The sequence below is a fragment of the Bos javanicus genome, chromosome 9, assembly GCF_032452875.1.
Source record: "Bos javanicus breed banteng chromosome 9, ARS-OSU_banteng_1.0, whole genome shotgun sequence".
In the NCBI taxonomy this organism is placed as follows: domain Eukaryota; kingdom Metazoa; phylum Chordata; class Mammalia; order Artiodactyla; family Bovidae; genus Bos; species Bos javanicus.
In genome coordinates this window covers 72,321,105-72,346,841 of record NC_083876.1, presented here as the reverse complement: position 1 = coordinate 72,346,841, position 25,737 = coordinate 72,321,105, and the positions used below count along the sequence as shown (strand labels likewise).

Sequence of the window (25,737 nt, the reverse complement as noted above, 5' to 3'; positions counted from 1 at the left end):
CTTTAGATGTTATTTATACCTTTTGTGAAGTAGTGATTATGAAACAACATGGAAAAATAAATAAAAGAAGTAGTTAATATACCTGAAACATCTGGCCGAACCATCAGTTTCCTTTTTTTTTTAAAGTATTTATTTATTTGATTGCGGGTCTTTGTTGGGATATGTGGGATCTTCCCTTGCAGTGGTCGCTCAGTTGATGCTGCTTAGGGGTTTAGCTGCTCCACAGCATGTGGGATCTTAGTCCCCAGAAAAGGAGTCAAACCCATGTGCCTCATGCTACAAGGCAGATTCATAACCACTGGACCACAAGGGAATTCCCAAACAGTTTTATGTCTGAGTGTGTGTGTGTGTGTGTGTGTGTGTGTGTGTGTGTGTGTATGTGAAAGAGAGACAGAGATAGAGACAGAAAAATAACTAATCTTGTTAAAAGCATTCAATAATCCCAACTCCGAAACAAATGAGTGCTATCAAAATTATCTGATGTGATGACCATATGCTCTTAGAAAATTAGGCTCCAATGGTTACCTGGAGAAGGGCATGGCAACCCATTCAGTATTCTTGCCTGGAAAATTCCATGGACAGAGGAGCCTGGCAGGTTACAGTCCATGAGGTGGCAAAGAGTTGGACACACTGAGCAACTAACACTTGTACTAATGGCTAATTGTGGATGTTCTGATCAAGGAAATAATAATAAAAATAAAAATAAATTTACTCTTATTAACAAATCTAGAATAAACATTTCTCACTGAAATGTATAATCTAAGCAAACAACTGAATATTTTAATGTCCATTGTAGGGTTTTAATCTGAGAAATAAAGATAAGTAGGAGAAATTATGTTGGGTCCAGCAAAGAGATTTATCCATCAAATATACCCAATATTTATTGAACACTGATTGTAAGCAAGGCATATGTTTGGAAGGAATGAAAGACAATTACACAAAATAATTCTGCTCTTCAGTGTCTCAAGTTACTAGAAAAATATAAACATGTACATGAATTCCTAAAATTCCTGTTCAGCTGAGGGAGCCATTGCTAGTGGTGACAAGATCAATGAGATTATTGGTCTCACAGTTGGGGATGAGCTTTAAAACTTTAAGAAAAGCTGTTGAGAAATGGGGTTCCTGCCATAACTTCTGCAATTCTAAGAACAGCCAATTACAGAGATATAATGGGCACCTCCCAAAGTAGCAGATCAAGAAGAAGTCAGGGCTTTTTAGGCATCAGAAGGTCTAAAGATGTCATACCCTGACATCTGGAGTATTTGCCTACTTCTCATTACCAAGTTGTGCTGCCATTGAGTAAAATATAATATGTACCTTAGGTGACCTTCTGAATGTCCCACAAAAATTGTGTAGTGTCAAGACAATGCCTTCCATACATTTACTCAATATTTTCCAATTATATTAAGTAGATGTCAGATAGTATAATTAGCACATCACAGTGATCTTTCTTGGAATTTTTGCTCGATGGACTGTTGCAGTGCCCAATTTTCATAGGCTTACAAAGAATATTATAAATTATTAGCTAAAAAGAGAGTGGGAGGACTACAAAACAACAGAACCCAAATAATAAAGTCAGCCAGGAATGTTTTAAAAATAATGAAACGTACCCAAATCTACCAAACACTAAGAAAAAGCAAATGGAGATGTAGAAACCTCAGGAAATAGAAATCCAGGTGCTCAGTATCGAGTCTGTGGGTTCTTGCGTTTTCGTATCACGGTGTGAGATGATTGTGCCCTACCCTCATGTGATAGAGGACGCCACAGAGTTCCTGGCAGAATCAGCGAGTCCTCAGCTTTGATCACAAAAATGGATAGCTCCAATATGATACCCCTTTTCCAGGACATAGCTGGGGGCCAGTAGTGAAGGAGAATTCTTTCTGTGTGCAGAACTTAAGAGCAGTGCTCCTGGTTCCTCGTTTTGCTTGGAAGGAGACATGGGATTATAAGATGAATTCGTGTTCAAGAAAAACAGTCAACAACCTGCAAGGACTTTGCATCCTCTTCTAAGCGAAAGGATTAGTAGGATTTGGGTATGCAGGATAGTTGCATCATGTCAGGTAGAAACATGACCTTGTCACTGTCCTTTTATAGAGATTAAGTGAGATTTAAGGAGATGAATATGGGTCCAAGTTGACAAGGGCTGGGTTGTTGGTAGTTTTATGTGTCAATTTCACTGGGCCGTAGTTTCCAGGTATGTGGTCAAACACTTCTAGATGTTTCTAAGAGACTATTTCTTGTGCGAGATTAACATTTAAATCAGTGATACTCTGCAGAAGAGATAGGTACTATCCGTGGCTCACAGAGACTACTTTTTAGTTGGGGGAGACATATAACAAATGCTCAAAAAGTCAGCTAATAAAACTAATATGCAGGTAACTGAAACAGGGTGAGTGACGCTGTGTAAGTGTTGTTGATTCTGAGAGACAAATGTCAAGAAGGATCCAGTCACGTGAGCATCCAGGGAGGGAAGCATTCCAGGTGAAGGACACGGCACAAGGTTCTCTGAGCCAGATACAAGCTTGGTCTGCAAGAACAGCTAGGCTAGATGGCACAAATCTGGAAGGGAAAGGGGAAAGAAGGATCTAATAGGTAATAGCTAGACAGAGGAGCAACATGAATTGTTTGTGTTGCCTGGTCTTCAAGGAACTCAAAGCCCAGAGAGACACCTGAGAGTTAAATAAGACCCTTGAGATTTAAATAACTAACAGCACAAAATCTTTGACAATGGAGGGAGGGGAGAGGCGTGCAAAGGATTAGCTGACTATGGAGCATTATTAAAATAAGCCACATGACATGGGCCTTCAGAAGCTCCTTTTTAGATTTATCTTTTCCTAGATATCACAGAATTGTACAGTATGAGAGTTGCAAGAAAACTTCCTGCACATTCACTTGAGAAAGTAGATAATCGAAAGGGTTCAACATGCCCAAGCCTGTATTGTAATGGCATTAAGGCATAGCAGGGCCTTAGGAAAAGCAGAAATATACATAAGCATACTTGTGCTTTTGGGAAAGTGCTACTCAAAATTTAACAATTTAAATACAGACTTCGCCCTCCCTGAGTATAGCAACACTGCTCATCTCGGGCATCCTTGTTAGATCCAGGACTTGGCACAAAAGAGGTGCTCCATGGAGGCCTGAAGGATTAAAGAACAGGCCACCATTGGCTGGAGTTTGTGCCTCTCTCTGTAACTGAAGGATAAAGCTAAACAACTAGAAGATGTATCTTTTGTGCTGCTTGTCTTCTCTCACCTGCTTTGATTGATTCTCCTTTCTCAATGGACCCATATTTATGTTCTATTATCTCCCATCCAGCTTGAGCAAGCAAAAACTCCCTTGGTTTAGCTTTTGGCTTACTCTCTGCTTTTTCCACCTTAAAATTTAGCTTTTACTTCAAACATTTGGTAGTAAGAATTTATTCTGTTATCATGGCATTTAGTTTTTTTATTGCCTACTCTGGAACATTGTGTGCATGGAGACCAAGGGAGGACAAAGGACTTTGAAAAACAAAGAGGGTAACCTTGTCAAGCCTTTGAAGGAGTTCCCATCCAGCTGCTCTGACCTTGACCCAGCAGATTAAGTGGCCCGTACCAGGTGATGCTAGTGGTAAAGAGCCTGCCAATGCAGGAGACATAAGAGACTCAGGTTACATCCCTGGGTTGGGAAGACGCCCTGGAGGAGGGCATGGCAACCCACTCCAGTATTCTTTCCTGGAGAACCCTTTGTACAGAAGAGCCTGGCAGGTTACTGTCCATAGGGTCACAAAGTCAGACGTGACTAAAGTGACTTAGCATGCACACACGCCTGCTAGATTATAACTATGCTTGTCAAAATTTTCACTCATCCGTCTTCCAACTACATAAATTTCCCCACTCTAACTTCCAGCACTTCTTTATATCTGCTTGTGTATGCAAATTTGCTCATTTTCAATGAGATGGGGTAGGGAAAAAAGCAAGTATCCTTTTAAGGAGTGAGTGATAGTTGAGTGATCAATCACATTTTGCTTTGAATTAACTTTTCAAAACACATTGTAATGTTTTGCTACTTAAAAGGGATTTTCCTTGGTGGCTTTTAGATCTATTCACAATAGGACTCAATCTACCTTTGAAGGTAATTCTGCACCTGCCCCCTACCAGGTGAAATCATGTTTACTACTGTATCTCCTGCATCTAGCACAATGTCTGATGCATAGTTCTAGAAGAATCTGTGGATGAATGAATCAATGAGTTCCACCATGCCTAGAGCTGTATCAGATAGAGAAGTGCCTCTGCAGACTAATAATCAGCACTCCTTCAAATGAATATGTTTTCTAAGACATTATTAATTCCATATTATTGGAGAGGGGTGGGGTGCAGTGAGAGGAAGAGGGGAGAGGCAGCTAAGATATTTTTTATTTCACCTGAAAGTGCTATTTTCACACTTTAGCAGTAGCAGCAAGAGGGCCATATTCATTTGCTTGTGTGTAAGGTTTGACTAAGGACCATATTTCCAAATTATGCAGAGATTCTACACAACACCTGGAAGTTTGGTGCTCACACTATTTCCTCTGCCTAGATTGACTTCTCTCTTTTGTACCTGGTTGGTCTTTCCAGTATCAAACCAAATGTCACTTCTTTGTGGAGACCTTCCTCAACAATTCTGAGTCTACTGCCCTCCCCAGTAGAAAATTCCTCTTTGTTCCATGGCAGATTTCTCAAACTCTTTTGTCTTAATAGTCATCATGTCATATCATAATTTATGTGTCTATCTCCCCACTTAGAATGAGTGCTTAGAAGTTAAATAACCATATTACTCATATTTATGTTCCTTGATCTTAATATTGGGTTAGCCAAAAGTTCATTTGGATTTTTCCGTAAGATGGTATGGAAAACCCTGAAAGAACTTTTTGGCCAAACCAGTAGTTTTGCTTACTTGATACATGCTTGCAGGAATGAATAAATGGAAAGGAAGGAGGCAGTGGGGGAGGAAGGAAGGAAGGAAGAGATGAAGGATGGATCAGTTCAACATCTCCTGTGATGATTAGCTGAGAGCAGGGCTTTACAGCAGTTGGCATTGACAGGAAGGAGATAGGAGGCAATATTTTAGACTTTGGGGGACCACAGGCTATGCCACTGCCATGGGTAGGAGGTGGAAGAGGCACAGAAGTCTACTTCAGTGACAAAGGAAGGCTACTGGAAGGAGATAAATCTTGCCTTCAAAGCAACTATTGTTACTTCACAATTGTGCCTATCATCTGTCCAACTCAGAAGTAAAAGAACTTGCTTAATCCTTAATAAGGAACAAATGCTGATAGAGGAAACAAAGTAAGGTCTGCAGACTAGACAGCTACATGTCCATTATTTAACAAAACTCTGTTCCAAGGATCTTACAGTGCATAGTCTTGTTTATTCAAAACCACTGTCTAAGGGGAAAAGATAAGCCCTGCATAAATAAAGCCTGTAGTTTTGTGGGTTTTAATAACTCAACACTATTATTCTAGATAATGTGTTCTCTTAGTTACCTGCTGTATCACATTCCTAACTCCTTTATGCATGTCAATTTTGACAATTACGAACAGGGAAGGTAATAATCACTATAGAACCTGTGTTCTATAAATAGACTTTGATTTAACCACCATTGCTAATAATTCAGTTCAGTTCAGTCGCTCAGTCCTGTCCGACTCTTTGCGACCCCATGAACCATAGCACGCCAGGCTTCCCTGTCCATCACCAACTTCCGGAGTCCACCCAAACCCATGTCCATTGAGTTGGTGATGCCATCCAACCATTATTACTATTACTATTATTGCTAGTAATAGCTATCTTGAATAGGCTCATTTGTCATCATCATTTTCTATTTGATGAATACAATAAAAAAGACATGTACTAGGTGACAACCTTCAACAAAAACTAATCCATTTTGTTGCTCTCTAGAGTAATAATTATGTTTTCTGGATGTACTCTCTTTGGTGATGTTCCAAGGAATAGATTTTCTATGCACTAACCAATAAACCAATAAATATGGGACCCTAAACTGTGCACAGGATTGTTCTAGAATTTATGACACTTTGAGCAATATGAAATAATTATATTGCTCTATTATCAATGGAAGATATTGTATCTAAGAATGAGTGATTGAAGACTAACACAGCCAATACATTAAAGAAGTAACTCAAGAGGGGAACTTAATTATTTTGCATGTTTGTAAATTGTAGTTGTATTAAAGTGGGGGAAAATACCATATCTTTTTAAATCCCTAAGATTTGTATGTTTTCATATTTAGACTTCTGAAAAGAAGATAAATCATTTTAGAAATCAATGTCTGTGTCTGAAATTTGCTAGTGAAACCATTTTTTAATTTTATATTGACATTAAAACACTTTAACAGTAAAAAAAAAAAAGTTAAGTCCTTTTATGTTTCAAAATACTTTCTCTAATATGTTGAGAAATACCAAGAATTTGTTTTCTGGGCCTTTAAATTAAATGGAAACAGTCAAATCTCAGTAAAGCTCTCAGGTTGCAGTATTTGTAATTCACCAATCAGGAAAAATTTTACTTACTAAGAAGAAAAGCTAAAATAATTTTCGTATTAAGATACACATATATTGGGAAATGTTTTGTTTCAGTGCAAACGTTACGTCTTGGTGAATAATTCCCGTTTGGGAGTTTTGATTGCAGTTTTCCCAATATGAGGAATAAATGCGACGACTGGCATGGAGGAGTGGGGAGGTGATTAGCGTATCTCATATCTAGCCTTCTATATATTTTCTTTGCGTGAGATGTTGTAGAGGAATTACCTGGAACTGATTAAGCCCCAGGAGAGAAGTGGGGGAAACGCTCCTTCGGGAGTTCTTCTCCGGGAGAACGCGAGCGCCCTCTAGACTATTTACGGACAGATTCTGGTGACGCAACCGTGGCCACTTCACCTCCACGGAGTGGGAGGGAAGGGGCCGGATTCCTCCCGGTGGGAGCACTATCTGAACCAAAGAAAGAGGCTGGCGACGGGAACGAAGAACAGATCAAGCGTCGGAACAGTGGCCACAAGACAACCTAAAGCCTGTGCAGAGTTAGGTGCGCGTCACACACAGTTTCCCCGCCTACCTCCCCCCTACCCCATCCACCCGCCGCCGTGTGTCACCTTCCTGTTCGGAAGTCTTACTAGGTTGCTGGGACAGAACAGGGGGCGCCTGCTCCACCCACCAGGTATCCGGTTGGAAGAAAAGCCAGTCTCAACAACTTGATTCTCCCCGTTAAATGATAAGTTTAGCAGACCGTCTGTCTCCAAAGGTTGTACATTAGGGGAGGGGGAGGGGTGAGCACATCAGAGGAGGCCTTTCGGTTCCAACCACAAATCATATGGTTGTGCCTCTTCTCTATTCCACTTAGAGCCCTCTGACTTAAATTCCTCGTTCCTCCTGGAATGCGGGAAAGAGCGTCTTTGAGAGAAAATGAACCCTGTGCATGTGTTTTGAATTTTTTCTGCTCTGATTTGTGATGATAATCAGTCAGGTTACATTTCTTGTGTGTCTTGCTGGGGGTGTAATAAACCCAGGACACTGATAACTATAATTTTCTGGGTGATGTTGCAATGAAGGGAATAAAGTGGCCCAGTGGTGAACTTTGTAGCTTGTTCCCTTCCTGTATGGAAATTGCCTTTATATATAGTGGGGTTCATAACAAAGCTGGGACAGTCGCCTCTGAGTCATGCTCCCTTGTTATCCCAGCTTTCAGTCTTAAGGCACATGGCAGGGAGGCTACTGTAGCCATAACTAAGCTCTACCTCCAGCCTCCAGAAAGGAATCCCCAACCTTCATATCCTACGCAACCTGAAGAATGAAAGAGGAGGCTATAAAATCCCCTTTGAAAGGTTTGTCAGCTTTTATTACTATCATTTGGATGGAATGGATAGATCAAAGATGTTGCAGAAGATGTGGGGTTACTTGGCATGGGGAGGGCACAGAAAGTGAGTCTCTGGAAGTTTCTCAATGTTTAAAAAACAAACTGGCAGAAACTTTGGTGCAGTTTGGTGTTTCTGGGCATTCTTCAAATTTTGACTTTCTCAAAGGGGGAAGGAACCTCGTGGGAGCAGGCCCCAGGCTAGACTTGTTGAGGTGCAGCATGGGCTATGGGGGCACGGGCAATCATATAGTCATGTTATATGATTAATCCATGGAAGAGGAAGCAGAAACAGGGCAGTTTCTGTGATTTGGAGTTTCCTAAAAACCTTGCTTTGGGTTGGAAGTGTCCCTTTCAGGCAGTAGTTAAGTGCTTTTTAAAGAGTCGGTGCTAAGCAAAATCTCCCAGCCAGTCTCCAGGATGTGTTGTTTTCTTCTGCCAGTTTCGGGCTGTTGTAACTGAACAAACCAAAAAGCAGCTGAAGCTACAGATCACATTCGGGCAAATGAGGTGGTTGTGCCTGCAAAACAAATTCCTACCCAAGACTAAAGAAAAACCCCTTCACAGGCTATTCTTGGTGTGACAGCTGGTATTTCGGAGTGTGTCCGATCCAGTAGGCAACTTTAAAATGGCAAGGCCGTTGGCAAGTAAGGGGTCATGGCAGGGCAGCCGCAGCAGACATCGCTGACCAGCGCCAGGCGCTCGACCCTGCGAACTTAATAGCTTGCAGCCCCCTCCCGGCTCCTGGCCCAGTCGCTATGCTCCTGGCTTCCCTGCCGGCGCTGGCGCGAGTCCTCGCACCGGCGGTCAAGCTGCAGCTCCCAGGCATCTCCGAGCGGCGGGGTTACTGAAAGGCACCGCACGGCGGTTCTGCAGCGCTCCTCTCCCTCCTTTGCTTTTTGGAGCGGAGGAGGCGCCCGGCCAATGTTTCAGGAGTCACAGTTACCAGGGACTCTAGAGAAAGAGCAAGGTGGTAAAACTCCAGGGTGTGCCCTGAATTAAACCGGAGGAGGGCTAGGGAAGACGAGTACAAACTAAGACTATGGGGTGCGACCTAGCGGAGTTTTCAGTTCGGGGAGCGGGAGAGGGAACCTTGGGAGTCGATGGTGCCCGCGGTGCCGGCTGCGCATCAATCCGGGGTCACGCCAGGTCGGTCCCCTAAGTTGCCACCTCCTCACGTGTTCTTAGCATGGTGGGGATTAAAAATGCAAGGGGAAAAATTACATGCGGAAAGGACAGAATGTTCCCAAAGATTACATTAGGAAAAAAAAAAAAAAGTGAAATGCAGATTTTTTTTTCCCCTTAGTGCAGAGACGAATTTTATTTCCGCCCCCTCCCCTCCACATTCCTGACCTCTCTCCCTCCCCCTTCCCTCTTTCTTTCCTTCCTTCCTCCTCTTCCAAGTTCTGGGATTTTTCAGCCTTGCTTGGCTTGGGCCAAAAGCACAAAAAAGGCGTTTTCGGAAGCGGCTCGGCCGTGCACAAGGGCCATTTGTTTGTTTTGGGACGCGGGGCAGGAAATCTTGCCCGGCCTGAGTCACGGCGGCTCCTTCAAGGAAACGTCAGTGTTCTCCTGTCGCCCCAGTCCTCTGCGCGCCCGGCCGCCGCTGCCCATGGGGGAGATGCAGGGCGCGCTGACCAGGGCCAGGCTCGAGTCCCTGCTTCGGCCCCGCCACAAAAAGAGGGCCGAGGCGCAGAAAAGGAGCGAGTCCTTCCTGCTGACCGGACTGGGTAAGCGCCGCTGCCGCCACGCGGGGACTTGCCTTGCGCACTCTTCCACTAGTTGCTCGGATCGGGAAAGAGGGGCTGGGTATCTGGGGCTGCACTGAGGATGGGACCAGGGAAGGAGGGCGGCGGGAGCCCGGGCACCACGCTGTCTCTGAAGATAAGGGCGTGAGGGGCCGCCCTCCCCCGGCGCTGCCGCTCTGCGCCTGAGATAACTGTTGATGGTGCGCTGCACGCCCGGCGAGGGCTCGGGAGACTGCCTTGTGAATTACGGGAGAGGATCAGAGTCGGCGCCGGGGCAAGGGGTGAATCCTAACTGAGGGTTTGAAAAACCAGAGTGGGCACAGAGCCACCCCGATCGCCGCGCACGGGGCAGAAACCGCTCTGATTTCCTGATGTGCCGCGACTCTGATTTCCTCGCAAGGCGGAATAAATGAGAAAGGTGGAAAATTACCCCGGCTGCTCCCTCCCTCCACCCCCTCCGCCTGCGTTTTTTCCCAGTCTCCGGCCCGGGAGCCAAGGGAGGCGGATAACGGTGCCCGGCCGGGCCCTCCCGGGGCGGTCCACGAGCCCCCCAACCCCTGCTCCCGGCTGGCCCTCTCGTCGGGGCGGAACCGCCCGCAGCCGACCGCTTTGCCGCCAGTCGAGCCGCGCGGCATCTGGGGGCGGGGCCGGGGGCGGGGCCGAGGGCGGGGCCGGACAGCTCTGCTTACTCGTTGTCGCGTGGGTCCCGCCCCCGCGGCGGCACAACGCTTATAAAGCAGGAGACGTGGCCTGAGCGCAGTGTTGGCTGAGCCGGTCTCCCTTTTGTAACGACTCCCCGGGCTCTCTCTCTGGCGATGACGGTGAAAACCGAGGCTGCGAGAGACACCCTCACTTACTCCAGAATGAGAGGCATGGTAGCAATTCTCATCGGTGAGTGTAGGGATACGGCTGGACTTCTAGGTTATTTCTAGGTTACGCGAAGTGGAAGTTTTTGAATGCCCCGGATCAGATTAGTGTGTGTGGCGTTGGATGTTACAAAGCCTTTGTCTAAACGTTTCTCCTCTCTAATTCACAGCTTTTATGAAACAGAGAAGGATGGGCCTGAATGACTTTATTCAGAAGATTGCCAATAACTCCTATGCATGCAAACAGTAAGTTTCGGGGGAATTGGGGAAAATAAAAATAAGTAGTGAAGTTTCCATTTACCAGCAGTAAAGATATACTTCCCATTAATATATTGATCAGGAAGCCAAAGACTTTCCACGAGTGGGGATCCCTTTTCTCTTTAAATTCTAATTATTGAAGACATTTAAAATATTAAAATTAATTTGCTGGTTTGGCTTGCACTAGAGATGCAAGATAAAATTTTCATGTTTTCCCCATTCACCTCCTCTCTCCCTTAAGAACAACCCCCATCTCTGTGTTTAACTGGGTTTATTATTTTAGCTACTGTTTTCTTTAACAGTAATTGATTAGGGTGTTTTTAGTTTAAACGCTGAATCTTCCGGAGTTGAGCCAGAAATTCACTGTTGGTGTTGTCTGCCCCCTTGTGGCGAGTTAGGATGTTCTAAGTTGTTCCTTTCCTCTCTGCAGCCCTGAAGTTCAGTCCATTTTGAAAATCTCCCCACCTCAGGAGCCTGAGCTTATGAATGCCAACCCTTCTCCTCCAGTAAGTGTTCTCTGTTCGTGATACATCAATGGAGGGATCTTAGAAATGAGTCAGTTTCCCTACGTGGATGAATTAAAATAGCATTTTAGTTAGTATCAAGGCAGGAATGCCTTGTTAGTTCATAGCAGACAACTGACATAAGCACTTAAGTATGAATCAGTGGAGCATTTTGAAAGACATATTTCATAAAAGTGTTACCTGCTAAGAACAGCACGATTGTGTATAATTTCCATACTCTGTTTTGCAATATGCACATGTATGGACGAAAGGTATTTTGAAATGTGTTTATAGATGTCTGGGGACCTGCCTAGACATTTGCAGATATCCCATCTCTTACATGGCCTGTACTTCACTCGCAATCTTCCTTTGAAGCAAGGAAAGGATTAAAGGAAAATCTTTTATTTTCCAGCCAAGTCCCTCTCAGCAAATCAACCTGGGCCCATCATCCAATCCTCATGCTAAACCGTCTGACTTTCACTTCTTGAAAGTAATTGGAAAAGGCAGTTTTGGAAAGGTAATTTCATGTCTGAAGCTTTCATTGTTTATAGTCTTTCATACGCTAATTTTACATTCTCCCTGGATGTGAACAGGAAAATGATTTTTAATTTAAATTTCAGGTTCTCCTGGCAAGACACAAAGCAGAAGAAGCATTCTATGCAGTTAAAGTTTTACAAAAGAAGGCAATCCTGAAAAAGAAGGAGGTATGAGCTGGGCTTAGAGATAAGACATTCACTAAACATTAAACTGGAATCTTGGCGCCAAGTTGAAATTTGCTACTAAATCTTCATTGTCCTTTTTCTAGGAAAAGCATATTATGTCGGAGCGGAATGTTCTCCTGAAGAACGTGAAACACCCTTTCCTGGTGGGCCTTCACTTCTCTTTCCAGACGGCCGACAAACTGTACTTCGTCCTAGACTATATTAACGGTGGAGAGGTGAGTGAAGGGGATGGGAACTGACCCCTCGGAGTCTGGGCATAGCCCACTTCATTTAATTTGAGAGGAAACTTTGTAAAAGATAGTTAGGAGAAAATTACCAGAATTAGCATTTCCCTTAACCTGCCAGCATTCAGATAGTTAATAGACTATTTAGGGCTGCTTCCTGCCATTGTCCTCTTTAGTTATATATATGTCAAGACTGATTCAATGCATTGTCCTCTGGCTTGGCAACCCAGGCTAACTCTGTTCTGTCTTCTACAGTTGTTCTACCATCTCCAGAGGGAGCGATGCTTCCTGGAACCACGGGCTCGATTCTATGCTGCTGAAATAGCCAGTGCCTTGGGTTACCTGCACTCTCTGAACATCGTTTATAGGTGAGTTGAAGAGCCCTTAAGGTGCCCTTCTGGTGTAAAGGAGACCATAGGCCAAGCTTTGACAGCACCTTAAAATAATTTGTGTTCAGGCATAATTTGTTCACCTAAAACCAAATCTCCAGCATGTGACTGGTCTTGACTCCCTTCCACTAGGCAACTAGCCAATATGGATTGTGCCTAATTCAGAATAGATTAACAGAACAAGGACTCCCTTTTAGATTTACTAACACAACTACAGTGAATATTAAGTGCTTCTAACAGCCCTAGCAATGATCTTTACAGGAATTACTCATGCAGTGAAATTAATTTATGTGACTACTTTTTTTTTTTTTTTAAACAGAGACTTAAAACCAGAGAATATTTTGCTAGATTCACAAGGACACATTGTCCTTACTGACTTTGGACTCTGCAAGGAGAACATTGAACACAATGGCACAACGTCCACCTTCTGCGGCACGCCCGAGGTAGGCACACTCTTGATTTGGTGCCTGGTCTACCCACTCCTCCAGGAAGAGATCATTGCACTAGTGCCTTTAACTACTGAAAGAGTATTCTTAGAAGTGTTCTAGTTCAGTTCAGTGCAAGTAAAATGCATTTACTCTTGGAGGCATAAGAAATTCCATAGCCTCATGTTGCTTTAATTAAAATGAGCTGTTGATAAGATCCATGGTCATAGAAGGTTTCTAAATTCTCAAGATAGCTGAGGGGTACCCACTAGCTTTCTAAATATCAGGACATATAAGTGGACGGTCAGCCTCAAAGGCATCAATTTTATCAGGAAGTAGTCTAGAGAAATATATCCTCCAAGTAGACCCAGTGTGTCTCAGCCCTTTGAAGGCGCACCCATGGTCTTGGCAGTGCCTGGTTTCAGGGGCTCTGAACTCTCTTTTCCTGGTCTTTCAGTATCTGGCGCCTGAGGTGCTTCATAAGCAGCCCTATGATAGAACCGTGGACTGGTGGTGCCTGGGGGCCGTCTTATATGAGATGCTGTATGGCCTGGTGAGTAGCCCATTGAGAATTGGGGAATATTGCCCTGGGTTGATACATTTCTCCCTCTAGATTCATCTGGGCATACAAACCCTTTTGCAGACTTGATCATCATGTCTCTCCCTTTATCAGTAAGCTTAACAAATGCTGATGTGACAGGCATATTGGTTAAATTATTGGTGTCTTAAGATAAACCCTTACCTGGTGGATTTTTCTAAGTTCACACTTTACTAGGTTTGACCACACTTAATGTATGTAATGTATGGCTTATTAGCATCTACTCCCACCCCCCATCAGGGTGGCAAAATACAGACACTGAAAAATCCAGGGCAAAGAAAACCTATCAAGTGATAGACTTTGTCAAATCCAGCTTCATGCATTACAGTCTGAGTCTTTACTGGTAATGAGTGCTCTCCAGAACTTCCAGTTGACTAGTGAGTAATCCTCCCCCTTCTTTCAGCCTCCCTTTTATAGCCGAAACACAGCTGAGATGTACGACAACATTCTGAACAAGCCCCTCCAGTTGAAGCCAAATATTACAAACTCTGCAAGACATGTCCTGGAAGGCCTCCTGCAGAAGGACAGGACAAAGAGGCTGGGTGCCAAGGATGACTTTGTGAGTCACTTTTCCTGTCCTCCTGGGCTGTCTGGGTAGAGCACTAGATCTCACTACCCTTCTTGAATTTTAGGCATCTAAATTCATGTTTCTTTCTCAACAGATGGAGATTAAGAATCATGTCTTCTTCTCCCTAATTAACTGGGAAGATCTCATTAATAAGAAGATTACTCCCCCTTTTAACCCAAATGTGGTGAGTAGCTCTCTTGGGCATATATGGAAACCCAAGGGCTTCTCTTTTAAGGCAGAGTTGATGGCACTGGTGGGGGTGGGGGGCCCCCCAAGGAATAAATTGGCAGATATTTTATTCATAAACCATTATTTTACCCACAGAAAAAGTAGAACTTCTATCTCAATGAAGCTCACATAATTTTTCAACACATTTATGAATTAAAGTAGCAAAAGACAGACAGAAAACATGACCTTCATAGTTTAAACTTTACATGGCCTGTGGGTTTTGTGCTTGAAATGGTTTGTGATGGTCTCTATATAGCTCCTAAAGCTTGCACAAGAATTTCCCTGCCTTGTCTCCACTGTGAATTCTTGACATGGAGCATGTTTTGTTTTGTTTTCCTCTTCCTGCAACAGAGCGGACCCAGCGACCTGCGACACTTTGATCCTGAGTTCACTGAAGAGCCGGTCCCCAACTCCATCGGCCGGTCCCCGGACAGCCTCCTTCTCACAGCCAGCGTCAAGGAAGCAGCTGAGGCCTTCCTGGGCTTTTCCTATGCACCTCCCATGGACTCTTTCCTCTGAACGGTCTTAGGGTTGGTTGCAAAGGATTTTTTAGTTAACCTTTTGGCAGAGCTGCCAGCTGACAGGACATCTTAAAAGAGAATTTGCACATCCCTGGAAGCTTGCACATCTTGGCAGTCTTATTGCACACTGTTTGCTGGAAGCTTTTCGAAGAGCACATCCTCCTCAGTGAGCTTGTGAGATTTTCCTCTTTATTCTTCCTTCCAATGTGGTGCTATCTCTGAAATGAGCAGTAGAGGGCCGCCCGAGACAGATGCAGTGGTCTCATTGGCAGGCGGACGCTGTTTTGAGAAGGAGCTTCTGGAGGTCTGTCCGGGCCACGATAACGAATCTTATGAAATGTGCCTTTTCTGATGAGATCGTGTTAGCTCCAAAGCTTTTCCTGTTGCCGAGTGTTTTCGTTCTCTGTTTCTCCTTGTGGACTCCCTGTGTGATCTGCCGTATGAGTGTGGTATGCTTGCTCACAGAAGGACTCAGTTATAGGCATCAATGTGACACTTGCAGGACACTACAACGTGGGACATTGTTTGTTTCTTCCATATTTGGAAGATAAATTTATGTGTAGACTGTTTTTTTTTTTTTGTAAGATATAGTTAATAACTAAAATTTATTGAAAATGGTCTTGCAATGACTTGTATCCAGATGCTTAAAGAAAGCATTGCTGCTACAAATATTTCTATTTTTAGAAAGGGTTTTTATGGACCAATGCCCCAGTTGTCAGTCAGAGCCTGGTGTTTTCATTGTTTAAAATGTCACCTATAAAATGGGCATTATTTATGTTGTGTTTTTTTTTTTTTTTGCATTCCTGGTAATTGTATGTATTGTATAAAGAAAGTCTGTACATTGGGTTATAACACTAGTATATTTAAACTTACAGGCTTATTTGTAATGTAAACCACCATTTTAATGTACTGTAATTAACATGGTTATAATATGTACAATTCTTTCTCCCCTCCCTACCACACACCTTTTTGTGTGTGTGATAAACCAACTTTGGTTTGCAATAAAACCTTGAAAAGTATTTACAGAAATTGTGTCCTGTGCATTATTTTATATATTTCAGTTCAGGGAACAATAGTAGATACATTTAAAATAAAAAACCAGGGAAATGCTGCTGTGATTGACAGTGACTCGCTTCCTCCAGAAGCATCAGCCTCTGACTCCAGAAGAGAATAGGGCAGTCTTAAAGTCTCTCTCTTTTTTTTTTTTTTTCCGGGCCACACTGTGCGGTTTGCAGAATCTTAGTTCCCCAACTAGGGATCAAACCCATGCTCCTGGCAGTGGAAACTCTTGAGTCCTAACCACTGGACCACCGGGGAATTCCCTAAAGCCAATTTCTATCTGGGGGCTTTACCAGCATTCTATGATGTCAGTCATTATCCACAAATCTATCCAAACAAATCCTTGTCCATTTAACTGCCTCAAGGACAGTCATGAAGTAATGTTCCCTATGTTTATTGCCTGCCCTGTGAAGTTGGCTATTTGTCCCGACCTTTGTCTTGTCTGAAGTAACAGGTAATTCTTTAACAAATACTTGAATGCCTTCACTGGACCAAGCTCTATTCTAAGTACTGAAGATAAAGCAAGAGAAAAGCTGACACATCTCTGCCCTTACAGAGCCTGATGGGAAAGGCAGACTTGGTCAATAAAGCAGTTTGTTGAAATGGAAATCTAGATAATAGTCTGCAAGTCTAGGAGAATGCCACTAAAGAGGATGAGGATAAGTGGCTATGTTCCCAAAATGCTGAGCCGACAGGACTCCTGGTTCCTGAGAGTAACCAGAGCCGAACTGAGTCCAGTGTCAGCTCCGAGAAGGAGCCTGAAGAGACACATCCCCGACTTGGATCAGAAGCCTCTGGAGCTGGTATGCATCCGGCATGGCGTGGGCCCACCTGTACTCGCCCCACTGGAATAGTTGCTGTGGGAGAAGGAAAAAGAGCATTGTGGGAGATCATCATCTTGTACACAAGTTGTTTGGACTTTTTCTCTTTTCTAGGCCTTCCAGAAATTCCTCCCATACACAGGATCCTCCAATAGTTGGTCTTGCGACTGTAAGCCTGCTGCACATCCTTTATCTTGACCTCTCAGTTTGCACAGGGATTTCCTTGGGGACAGTCATTTTCCCTTTTATCATGGCTCTTATATCTTGCTTAAGATATAAGATCAAGCTCTGATCAAGCTCTGCATTTGAGTTACTGCTCTTCCCTCCAGACACTAGCTGCATTTTAAACCCCTTACCTACTACAAATGCCCAAATCAACTACATGCTTGCTAAGTCACTTCAGTTACGTCCAACTCTGTGACCCCATTGACTGTAGCCCATCAGGCTCCTCTGTCCATGGGGATTCTCCAGGTAAGAATACTAGAGTGGGTTGCCATGACCTCCTCCAGGAGATCTTCCCCACCCAGGGATCAAACTTGTGACTCCTCTGTCTCCTGCATTGACAGGTGGATTCCTTATTACTAGCGCCACCTGGGAAGCTCAAAAGTCAACTACAATGATAAAGAAAATCTATAAAGTCCTAGTAAAGATTGATCCTAGTCCTGACAAAAGGCTTTCTGTGTGTCTTCCCCTCATTCTCATGATGAATAACAGTTAAGAGTCCCTCTATGAACAAAAAGTACTTAAAACATTTTTATCTGAACTTGGGTCTTTCAGTTGGCATTCTCCCATCTAATTAGACATTAGGAGCTAATCATGGATTACAAAGCATTTTAATCTTTTGAGGGTATAAATGTGGCTTCTGGCTTCAGTCAGTTGCTATGTAAGATCTGATATACATTGCTGGAGAGCAGATAAGAGCCAGAGGAGACCCGAGTGTTGTCACACAAACAGGAGGAGATTAGATCAAACACAAGTGGGTGGGAAGGGAACCGGGCCAGAATAGGGAAGTCCAGAAAGAACAAAGGATCAATATATTTAAATTTAAAAAAAAGCAAATATTTACTAAACACTATGATGTCGAGTAGTACATGTGCAGAAGTATCTTTTATCTAGGGGTGTGGGACACATCTTTGTCAGCATTTGAAACTACATTTGAGCATGATGGTGGATAAAAGGAACAATTCACTTCTCCATAGGTTTTCAGCTGTATAGCTGCTCAAATATGGATTTAGGGGGAATGTGTTCAACTAAGATTCCCACAAATTGAAGTGGGACTTTGAAACCACTGCTACCATGAAGATAACTCAAGTACCATGCTTAGGGAATTTGCCATCTACTTGGGGCACCCACCCATGGTATAAGGCTGGTGGAGAATGAGGGCTAAAGGGAACCTCATAAGTCTAGAAGTTCTCTGTGGAGTTGGCTGCCTAGGGGTTGGCTGCCTAGAGCAGGCTTCTAAACTCTCTAGGTTACTAGAATCTCCCTAGAGATTCTGTTTCTAGGGAGTCTAAAAGGATATACGCCTTAAGAATTAGACAACATGAACAGTTAATACTATAGAATTCGTACTACATGCCAGGCGTTGCTCTAAGTACTTTATACAAAATTCATTGACCCCATGATGTCAAAGTGAAGAAATTAGCACAGAAAGGTAATTTGTGGGGACATGGTGAGGTTAGAAGTCAAATCATGATAGTCTGGTCCCAAAGCCTATGCATGTAACCACTACCCTATTCTGCATAATGTCACTTCTTAAGTGACAAGAATATAGAAGCCAACACTTCTGTGCTTGTTAGTCATTTACTTCCTATTTCACTAGACTTTTATTCAGATACTTTCTAAGTGTCATGCTAAGGTAAGGACAGAAAAAAGAGAAAGTGGGGTGGGGAGGGAGAAAGAAAGAATTTTCAGTTATAGAACTTCCCTGGTGGTCCAGTGGTTAAGACTCCGTGCTTTCACTGTGAGATTATGGGTTCAATCCCTGGTCAGAGAAGTTCCGTATGCTGTGTGGTGTGACAAAAAAAAAAAAAAGAATTTGCAATTATAACATAGACATTTATAAGTTGTTGATGAAGATGAGATGCAGCTGGAAATGCATATTGCAGTGAGTATAAATCAGTACAACCATTTTGGAAAAATGTTTGGTATTTTCTACTAAATAAAGATGAATATATTTATAAATTATGACCCAGTAGCTTCACTCCATGGTATATGCACCCCAAAGAGTGCACATATATTCAATAAAAAGTTTGCAATGATATTCACAGTAGGACTATGTATATGAGCCTCAAAATGGCAACAATTCAAAATGTCTCCCAACAGCAATATAATTAGTAAAATGAATAGATATAATGTAATACCATATTATAATAAAAACAAATGGATAATTGCTATATATGATAATGGGGAATAAACCTCACAGACATAGAAACCGTACTGAATGATTTGATTTATATAAAATTTGAAAGCAGGCTAACAAAACAAAGCTGTATAGAAGTCAGGATCTGATTGCCTTTGGGGACGGGAGAATGGAGATAAAAATTAAGAGGGTAAGCGAGGGGGCTGGTCTTCTGGTTGCTTGCTGGTAATTTCTTGATCTTGGTGGTTTCAGACTTGATTTTGCTTTTTGATATATCATCAAGCTAAATACTTATGTGACTTTTCTATATGCTTGTTATATATCAATAAATATGTTTATTTAAAAATATATGGAATTTCCCTCGTGGTCCAGTGGTTAAGAATCTGCCTGCCAATGCAAGCTACAAAGGTTCCATCCCTGGTCCAGGAGGATTCCACATGCCACACGGTAACTAAAGTCAGTGTACCACAACCACCGAGCCCACACCTGGAGCGCGTGCTCTGCAGTAAGAAGAGCCACCACAGTGAGAAGCCCATGCAGCGCAACCAGAGAGGAGCCCGCACTCACCACAACTAGAGAAAGCCCGTGCTCAGCAACAAAGACCCAGCATAGCTAAAAGTAAATAAATAAAACTGAAAAACATATGATGTGATAAAAATAGGATGTTATGGGAACCCAGAGGAGGAACATCTTATCCAGTTTGGGGGTCAAGTAAAGGGGTTACATTTTCAGGGAATTTGGGACAGAGAAGATTAGGGAGATCCTGAGGGTCCAGATAGGTTGTCTTAGGAACTGACTCTTGAAGTTGAGGCAGAAAAGAGGGCATTCCAGGTCTGGAGAGTTGAGGTGGGGGTGCCAGAGGGTAAGCTGCATAAGTACAATGAATGGAATATTGGAAAAAGGGTGGGGCTCAGAAAGACCTAGGTCAGACTCCCAGCTCCCCCAACCCACTTTGTTGCACTGGACAAGTAGTAACTTGGGCAAACACCTCCTAATTTCAGTTTCTTTAGGGAGGAAACATGCATCCCCTGCCTGTTTTTTCAGTTATGCAATGAGACAAGGCCAGAAGGAACTGGAATTTTAAAATGCTAGTTAATTTCATCTTTGCCCACTCATTACTTTTCTCGATTTCCACTTCTCTTTAGCAGATTATAGGGGGGAAATGTATTAAAGAGTGGCAAGAAGTCATTTTGAATAGGGAGATGGACCTTGTGACTGATGTTCCCGAAAGTCTTGTGAAGTTTAGGTTTCACTAGGTAGTAAAATGAAACACTTGGAGGTTTTCCATGAAGAAAAGGCATGATCGAAAGGCACGTTCTGGTGATTCTTGGCAAGAGCTGTAATTGTGGGGATAGCTTTGGGATTAAAAAAATAATAAGGAAGCCACTTAGGAGACTTCTGACAATCATTCCATTGCTGGCGGGAAAAAAAGGACAGAGAGAGATTTTGAAGGCCTCAAATCAATGGAACTTCGTGAATTGATGGGAATGAAGGAAGAATAAGGATGTATTAATGTAGTTTATTTCTTTAACGTAATTGACTCCACTTATTGGAGTGGTTGTCTCAGCTGCAACAATACCATTTAGGACAAAAACCACCCACTAGTTTCTCCAATATCCCCAGGATGTGATGAATCAGCCAATAGATAATCAATCAGTGTACTTGGCAAGGCAAGATGTTACTCATTGTACTCAATCTCTACCCCATCCTGTTAAGACATTTCTCACCTCATCCATCAAAATGCTCCTAAAATCCTACTCTATATGCCTCAGGCCTTGTCCTGGGAGCAGAATGATGTTAAACCTAACCTGCTGTGAATCAGAACAACACTTCTATTAAGAAAAACACACTCACCCACATTAATTAAACCCAACTGGAGAAACCGGTTAAATGTGTTTTCACATTGCTGAAAATTGTTAACCAGTCAATAAAACTAACAAATTATTATCTCTTAGATTTCATGTGGCTGACCTAGGATCTTTCCTAGTTTGCTTTGGCCACTGCATATCTGCTCTATAAGAACACGCTTCACACACACACACACACACACACATACACACACACACATGTTTTGCTTGCGTTCCACACCTTTTCTGTGAAGGACTCTTGCAGCAAGAACAGAGTGGTCCTAGATGCTTATTCAGTGTTTACCTATAACATTATGTTTGTGTGTTTGGACAGCTTGGAAACCGTGGACGCTGACAGGCAGGGTTCTCGGTTTCCTCCTTTCGGTGTGATTTGTTCTCTGCCCCACCTACTGTACCAGAGCAGGCATGATGACGATGCTGTAACAACAATATAGAGGGTACAGACTGTTCACAAGAAAACACATGGACAGATAATCACCCTGGTCAACAGCAGAACAAGGATTATGAGCATGAAGACATAGTGTCACTTTATAGACACATACATAAAACAGATGAGTGGCTGCCAATTTGTTCGTGACATCCGGTTGGTTTTAACATGGTTCTGCTCAACCTTGTTTTACTGCCACTTTGGCATTCCAGAGGCCAAAGTCATCGCCTTCCCCAGCCAGACCTAAGCCATCTGATTTCAAGTGTGTGGCAGTGTTGCTAGTGAAGGTCAGGACAAATCTATTTGTTTTGGTGGTAATTAATTAGAGTTCACTTCATTAGATTAATTAGGGTTAATCTGGAAACAACTTGGAGTCCGAATTGCAAACAATGATTATATTTTCCTCTGAAAGATCATGGAAAAGGGACATACAGAAAAGATCTGATGCTTGAATTAGATTATATGCTACCTAATAATAATGGACAATTTGGGATAAGTTTAGAGAAAATACAGTCTCTCAAACATATGTGACAACTATTAAAATCACAGCAAACAGAAGAATAGATAATTAGGGAGGAGGAAAGAATGTGAAATACATGATGCTTCCTTAGATTTTCTTTTTTTTTAGTGTGTAAATGGATAACATGCTGTTGTTAAAGTAAATAAATAAAAACTTGATGGGTCAAAAGAAGTAATAATTTCACAACTGTCTCGATGCTCAACAATTCCCATCCCAATTTTCGCTTGTTGGAGATAACCAATAGTAAGCTTTTTTGTGTGTATTCTTTCAGAAATTTGATGTGCATAGGCAAGCAAAAGGCTTCCAATAACACAGAATTAGGATTTTAAAGGTGGGACAGAGGAAGTGTCTTGGTTGCTGGTTGATTTTTTTTTTAAGTTGTCCTAATTGTTCATACTTTTTAAAAGTTCAAACTCTCACTTGTGTGAGTCTAGGGCTTAAAACGTTTCTGTGTAATGCAACTCTTACAGCTCTTGTCGACTTTTTCATCTGGTGAAATGAAGACACAGCAATCTGGTTTCATGTTGCAGAACAAACAAAACAGTAAGCTCACTGAGACAGGGGACTTGACTTTCAAGGTTGCCCTTTGCAGCTGTGCATGACTTTTGCCTGGTCCACAGTGCTTAAAACCTAACAGCTCAGCAGCTTCACTCTGGCTACACTCTTTCTAACACAGCTAGGAATCATCTTGATTTTCCAGCTGTTTCGTGCCTACAGCATACCTGAATGTTTCCATAAAAGTGACCTGAGGAGGGGGATAATACTTTCCCTTCCAACCATGCCCACATTCCTTCAAGTCATTCTTTCTATCAACTATCCTGTCCTTTCCAATATCATAGAACCATAAAAATGTCAGGACATGGGAGTCACTACCAGCTCCAGGGGTCATAAACTCAGTGCCTTCAGGAGCCAGGGCTGTAAATCCGATTCGATTAAGACAAAAGAAGCCATGAACATGCTTTTTCTCTTAAAAGCATTGAAATTAAAATCATAGTTATAATCAAAACGAAAAACCACTAGTTGGCCAAGTGAAATGAGTCTGCGACCAGAAACTTCTGCAAGTGTTATAGTCTAATGTCATATGCAATTATGTAAAATTCAATGGGCCATCCTTTCTTTTGCATTCTTGTCTCTTCATACAGGAGCAACACACCTATAAGCAAAATCCCAGAAACCAAGGAGTGAAAGCTCTGCTTCTCCAAACCGGGCAGCAGCGGGAAGGAAGCTCACGTGGACACTAGTTTGGCATCGTGCTGTGCGTGCTCAGTCGTGTCCTGCTCTTTGCGACCCCATGGCCTGCAGCCCGTCAGGCTCCTCTGTCCATGGCCTGCAGCCCGCCAGGCTCCTCTGTCCATGGCCTGCAGCCCGCCAGGCTCCTCTGTCCATGGCCTGCAGCCCGCCAGGCTTCTCTGTCCATGGGCATTCTCCAGGCAGGAATACTGGGATGAGCTGTCATTTCCTCTACCAGGGGATCTTCCCAACCCAGGGATCGAACCCGTGTCTCCTTCATCTTCTGTAGTGGCAGGTGGGTTCTTTACCACTGAGCCACCTGGGAAGCCCAGTTTGGCATTAGATAACACAAAATCCATCACTCCAGCTTGACAGAGACTGTTCTCAGCTTCTAATCATTTGCACACACCTGGTGGCCCCAGTGTCCATCAGAATTTCATCACCAGCTTTGGAAAGGAAGCGGAGAGGCTCCCTGGTTTATGATCCAGGAATATTTAAGGCACCTTCTTTAGAGCAGACCATTCATTGACTCATACATTATTTATAACCGTCTAAAAATTTTAATATTTTCTATAAAAGAACATGGAAAAAGATGACCAGGCTCTCCTGGGCCCCAAAGAACAGGAAGCCAAGAGATATGTTGAGGGACAGCAGTGTAATAAATTAGGAAAATCTCTAATTGTTGAAACTCAGTCTCTCTGAGCCTTGGTTTCTTTTCTCCCAAATTAGGACTAAAAGCACTTCTCTTGTACTGTAGAATATCTGAGGTAACATGTCAGAGTGCTAAAAATGTATTTTAATTTAACAAGACAGTAAATAATGGTGCTGTTGGTACTTGCCCGGGGAGTGAGGAGCTGGGACGCGAAGACCTGTCTGTAAGTTTCATAACCTAAAACGTGGCTTCCAATCAGCTCCTCTAACCGTGTGCCTTTGGAAGCATGGAGAGCAGTCTTGTGTGCTCAGATTCCCAGGCATGCCACACTTCCAGCCGCAACCAGTAAATTGTAGGCTCTTAATTAACAACAACAACAAAAATTACTAAACAGAAAATGCAAGTCTCTATTTCAATATTTTTTAAACTCTGTTTAAATGAAAATCCCACAGTGAAGAAAGGGACAGAGAGATAGAGAAATAGAGGGAGAGAAAGTGATAAGAGACAGAGAGATAAGAGAAAAGGAGAGTCTGATAACATGAATCCTTGTCATTATTCAACATAATCCACATAGTTTTCAAGGTCCCAGCCATGCAAAACAAATAAAACTAGAAAAAGACGTAAGAAGTTTAAGAATCAGGAAAGAAAAGACAACATTGTCATGGCTGCACAAATTATTTACACAGAAATGCCAAAGGGATCAACAAACTATAAAACCTGTTTGGAAGCTCATCAAGAATGCCTCATCCAGTATCTACCTATACAAATCAGTGTTTCTCTACCAGCAATAAAAGTTCTAACTTTTAGTACAGGAAAAAAATTTTTTTTTTTTTTGTTGATAGAGAAAAAAAAAATAGCTTTATTATGTTATGTATGTTATGTTAGTGGACCGGATGTCATAATTTTGCAAACATATTGATCCTCCCAAAATTTATGTTCAGTAAATTTCCAGTGTAAATCTAAAAGGATTTTTCTTGGAGAAAACAGAATATTTACTAAATGATGTTAGGAAATTTAGCTCATTATTTGCAGAAAAATAAATTAGATCTCTGTTTCACATGACATTTAAAAACAAACATCATTTAAATTGAAAAAGACCTAAATATGAAAGATAAAACTATAAAGGTAATAAAGTGAAGTCGCTCAGTTGTGTCCGATTCTTTGAGACTCCATGGACTGTAGCCTATCAGGCTCCTCCGCCCATGGGATTTTCCAGGCAAGAATACTGGAGTGAGTTGCCACTTCCTTCTCCAGGAGATCTTCCCGACCCAGGGATTGAACCCAGGTCTCCGCATTGTAGGCAGACGTTTTACCGTCTGAGTCACCAGGAAAGTCCAATAAAAGAAAATACCAAAAAAAATATACTGCTATTGATTAGTTAACTAATGATCAGACACAGCAAGCTGCCACCTTCGGGTTTGAAAGGCTAAGAGAATCTTCAGTATGGGACTCATCATTTGAACATCATTAAAGAATGGGAAGAATTTTCATGAAAATGGAGTAAGTTTCCACAGAAAGTAATGAAAACCTACATTTACAGAATGCTTCCCACCATTACATATTAACTCATTTTATGTTATTAGACTAGTGAGGCAAATGGTAAAAAATTTTCCATTCCCTTCTTGCAGATGCTAAAATAGAACCTCTAAAAAGTTTACATTAATAAATGCCCATGGCTCTGACACCAGACCTTGGGGCGCCTTGTGAGTACCCTGGTATCTTTACTGAGCAGTGAACCCCACCTCAGCCCCAGGAATGTGTAGCCCAGCTATTTCAGTCTCCCTTCCACAGAAACTGTCTTTTTGAGACAGACACTTGAAAGTGGAGAAAGGAACCAAAGGTTACCAATAAATAACTTTGGAATAAGCAGCTCA

The 25,737-nt window shown here is 42.5% G+C and overlaps 1 protein-coding gene across 4 annotated transcripts in view; it reads left to right on the top strand.

Annotated features, from left to right (window-relative positions):
• SGK1 (serum/glucocorticoid regulated kinase 1) overlaps positions 1 to 15,943 on the top strand; it is a 111,216-nt gene extending 95,273 nt beyond the window's left edge. Inside the window, exons 1-12 of one of the 4 annotated variants that reach the window (XM_061428040.1) lie at positions 7,607 to 7,845; positions 10,659 to 10,734; positions 11,177 to 11,252; positions 11,662 to 11,766; positions 11,870 to 11,953; positions 12,055 to 12,186; positions 12,451 to 12,563; positions 12,904 to 13,027; positions 13,467 to 13,562; positions 14,011 to 14,166; positions 14,270 to 14,359; positions 14,755 to 15,943. In XM_061428040.1, the coding sequence (XP_061284024.1) occupies positions 7,812 to 7,845; positions 10,659 to 10,734; positions 11,177 to 11,252; positions 11,662 to 11,766; positions 11,870 to 11,953; positions 12,055 to 12,186; positions 12,451 to 12,563; positions 12,904 to 13,027; positions 13,467 to 13,562; positions 14,011 to 14,166; positions 14,270 to 14,359; positions 14,755 to 14,922 (1,254 nt within the window). In that variant the 5' untranslated portion in view covers positions 7,607 to 7,811 and the 3' untranslated portion in view covers positions 14,923 to 15,943. Of the gene's footprint in view, positions 1 to 7,606; positions 7,846 to 7,879; positions 9,605 to 10,364; positions 10,514 to 10,658; positions 10,735 to 11,176; positions 11,253 to 11,661; positions 11,767 to 11,869; positions 11,954 to 12,054; positions 12,187 to 12,450; positions 12,564 to 12,903; positions 13,028 to 13,466; positions 13,563 to 14,010; positions 14,167 to 14,269; positions 14,360 to 14,754 lie in introns of those variants that run through there. The other 3 variants (XM_061428037.1, XM_061428038.1, XM_061428036.1) reach the window with 3 other exon arrangements.
• The last annotated feature ends 9,794 nt before the right edge of the window (positions 15,944 to 25,737 follow it).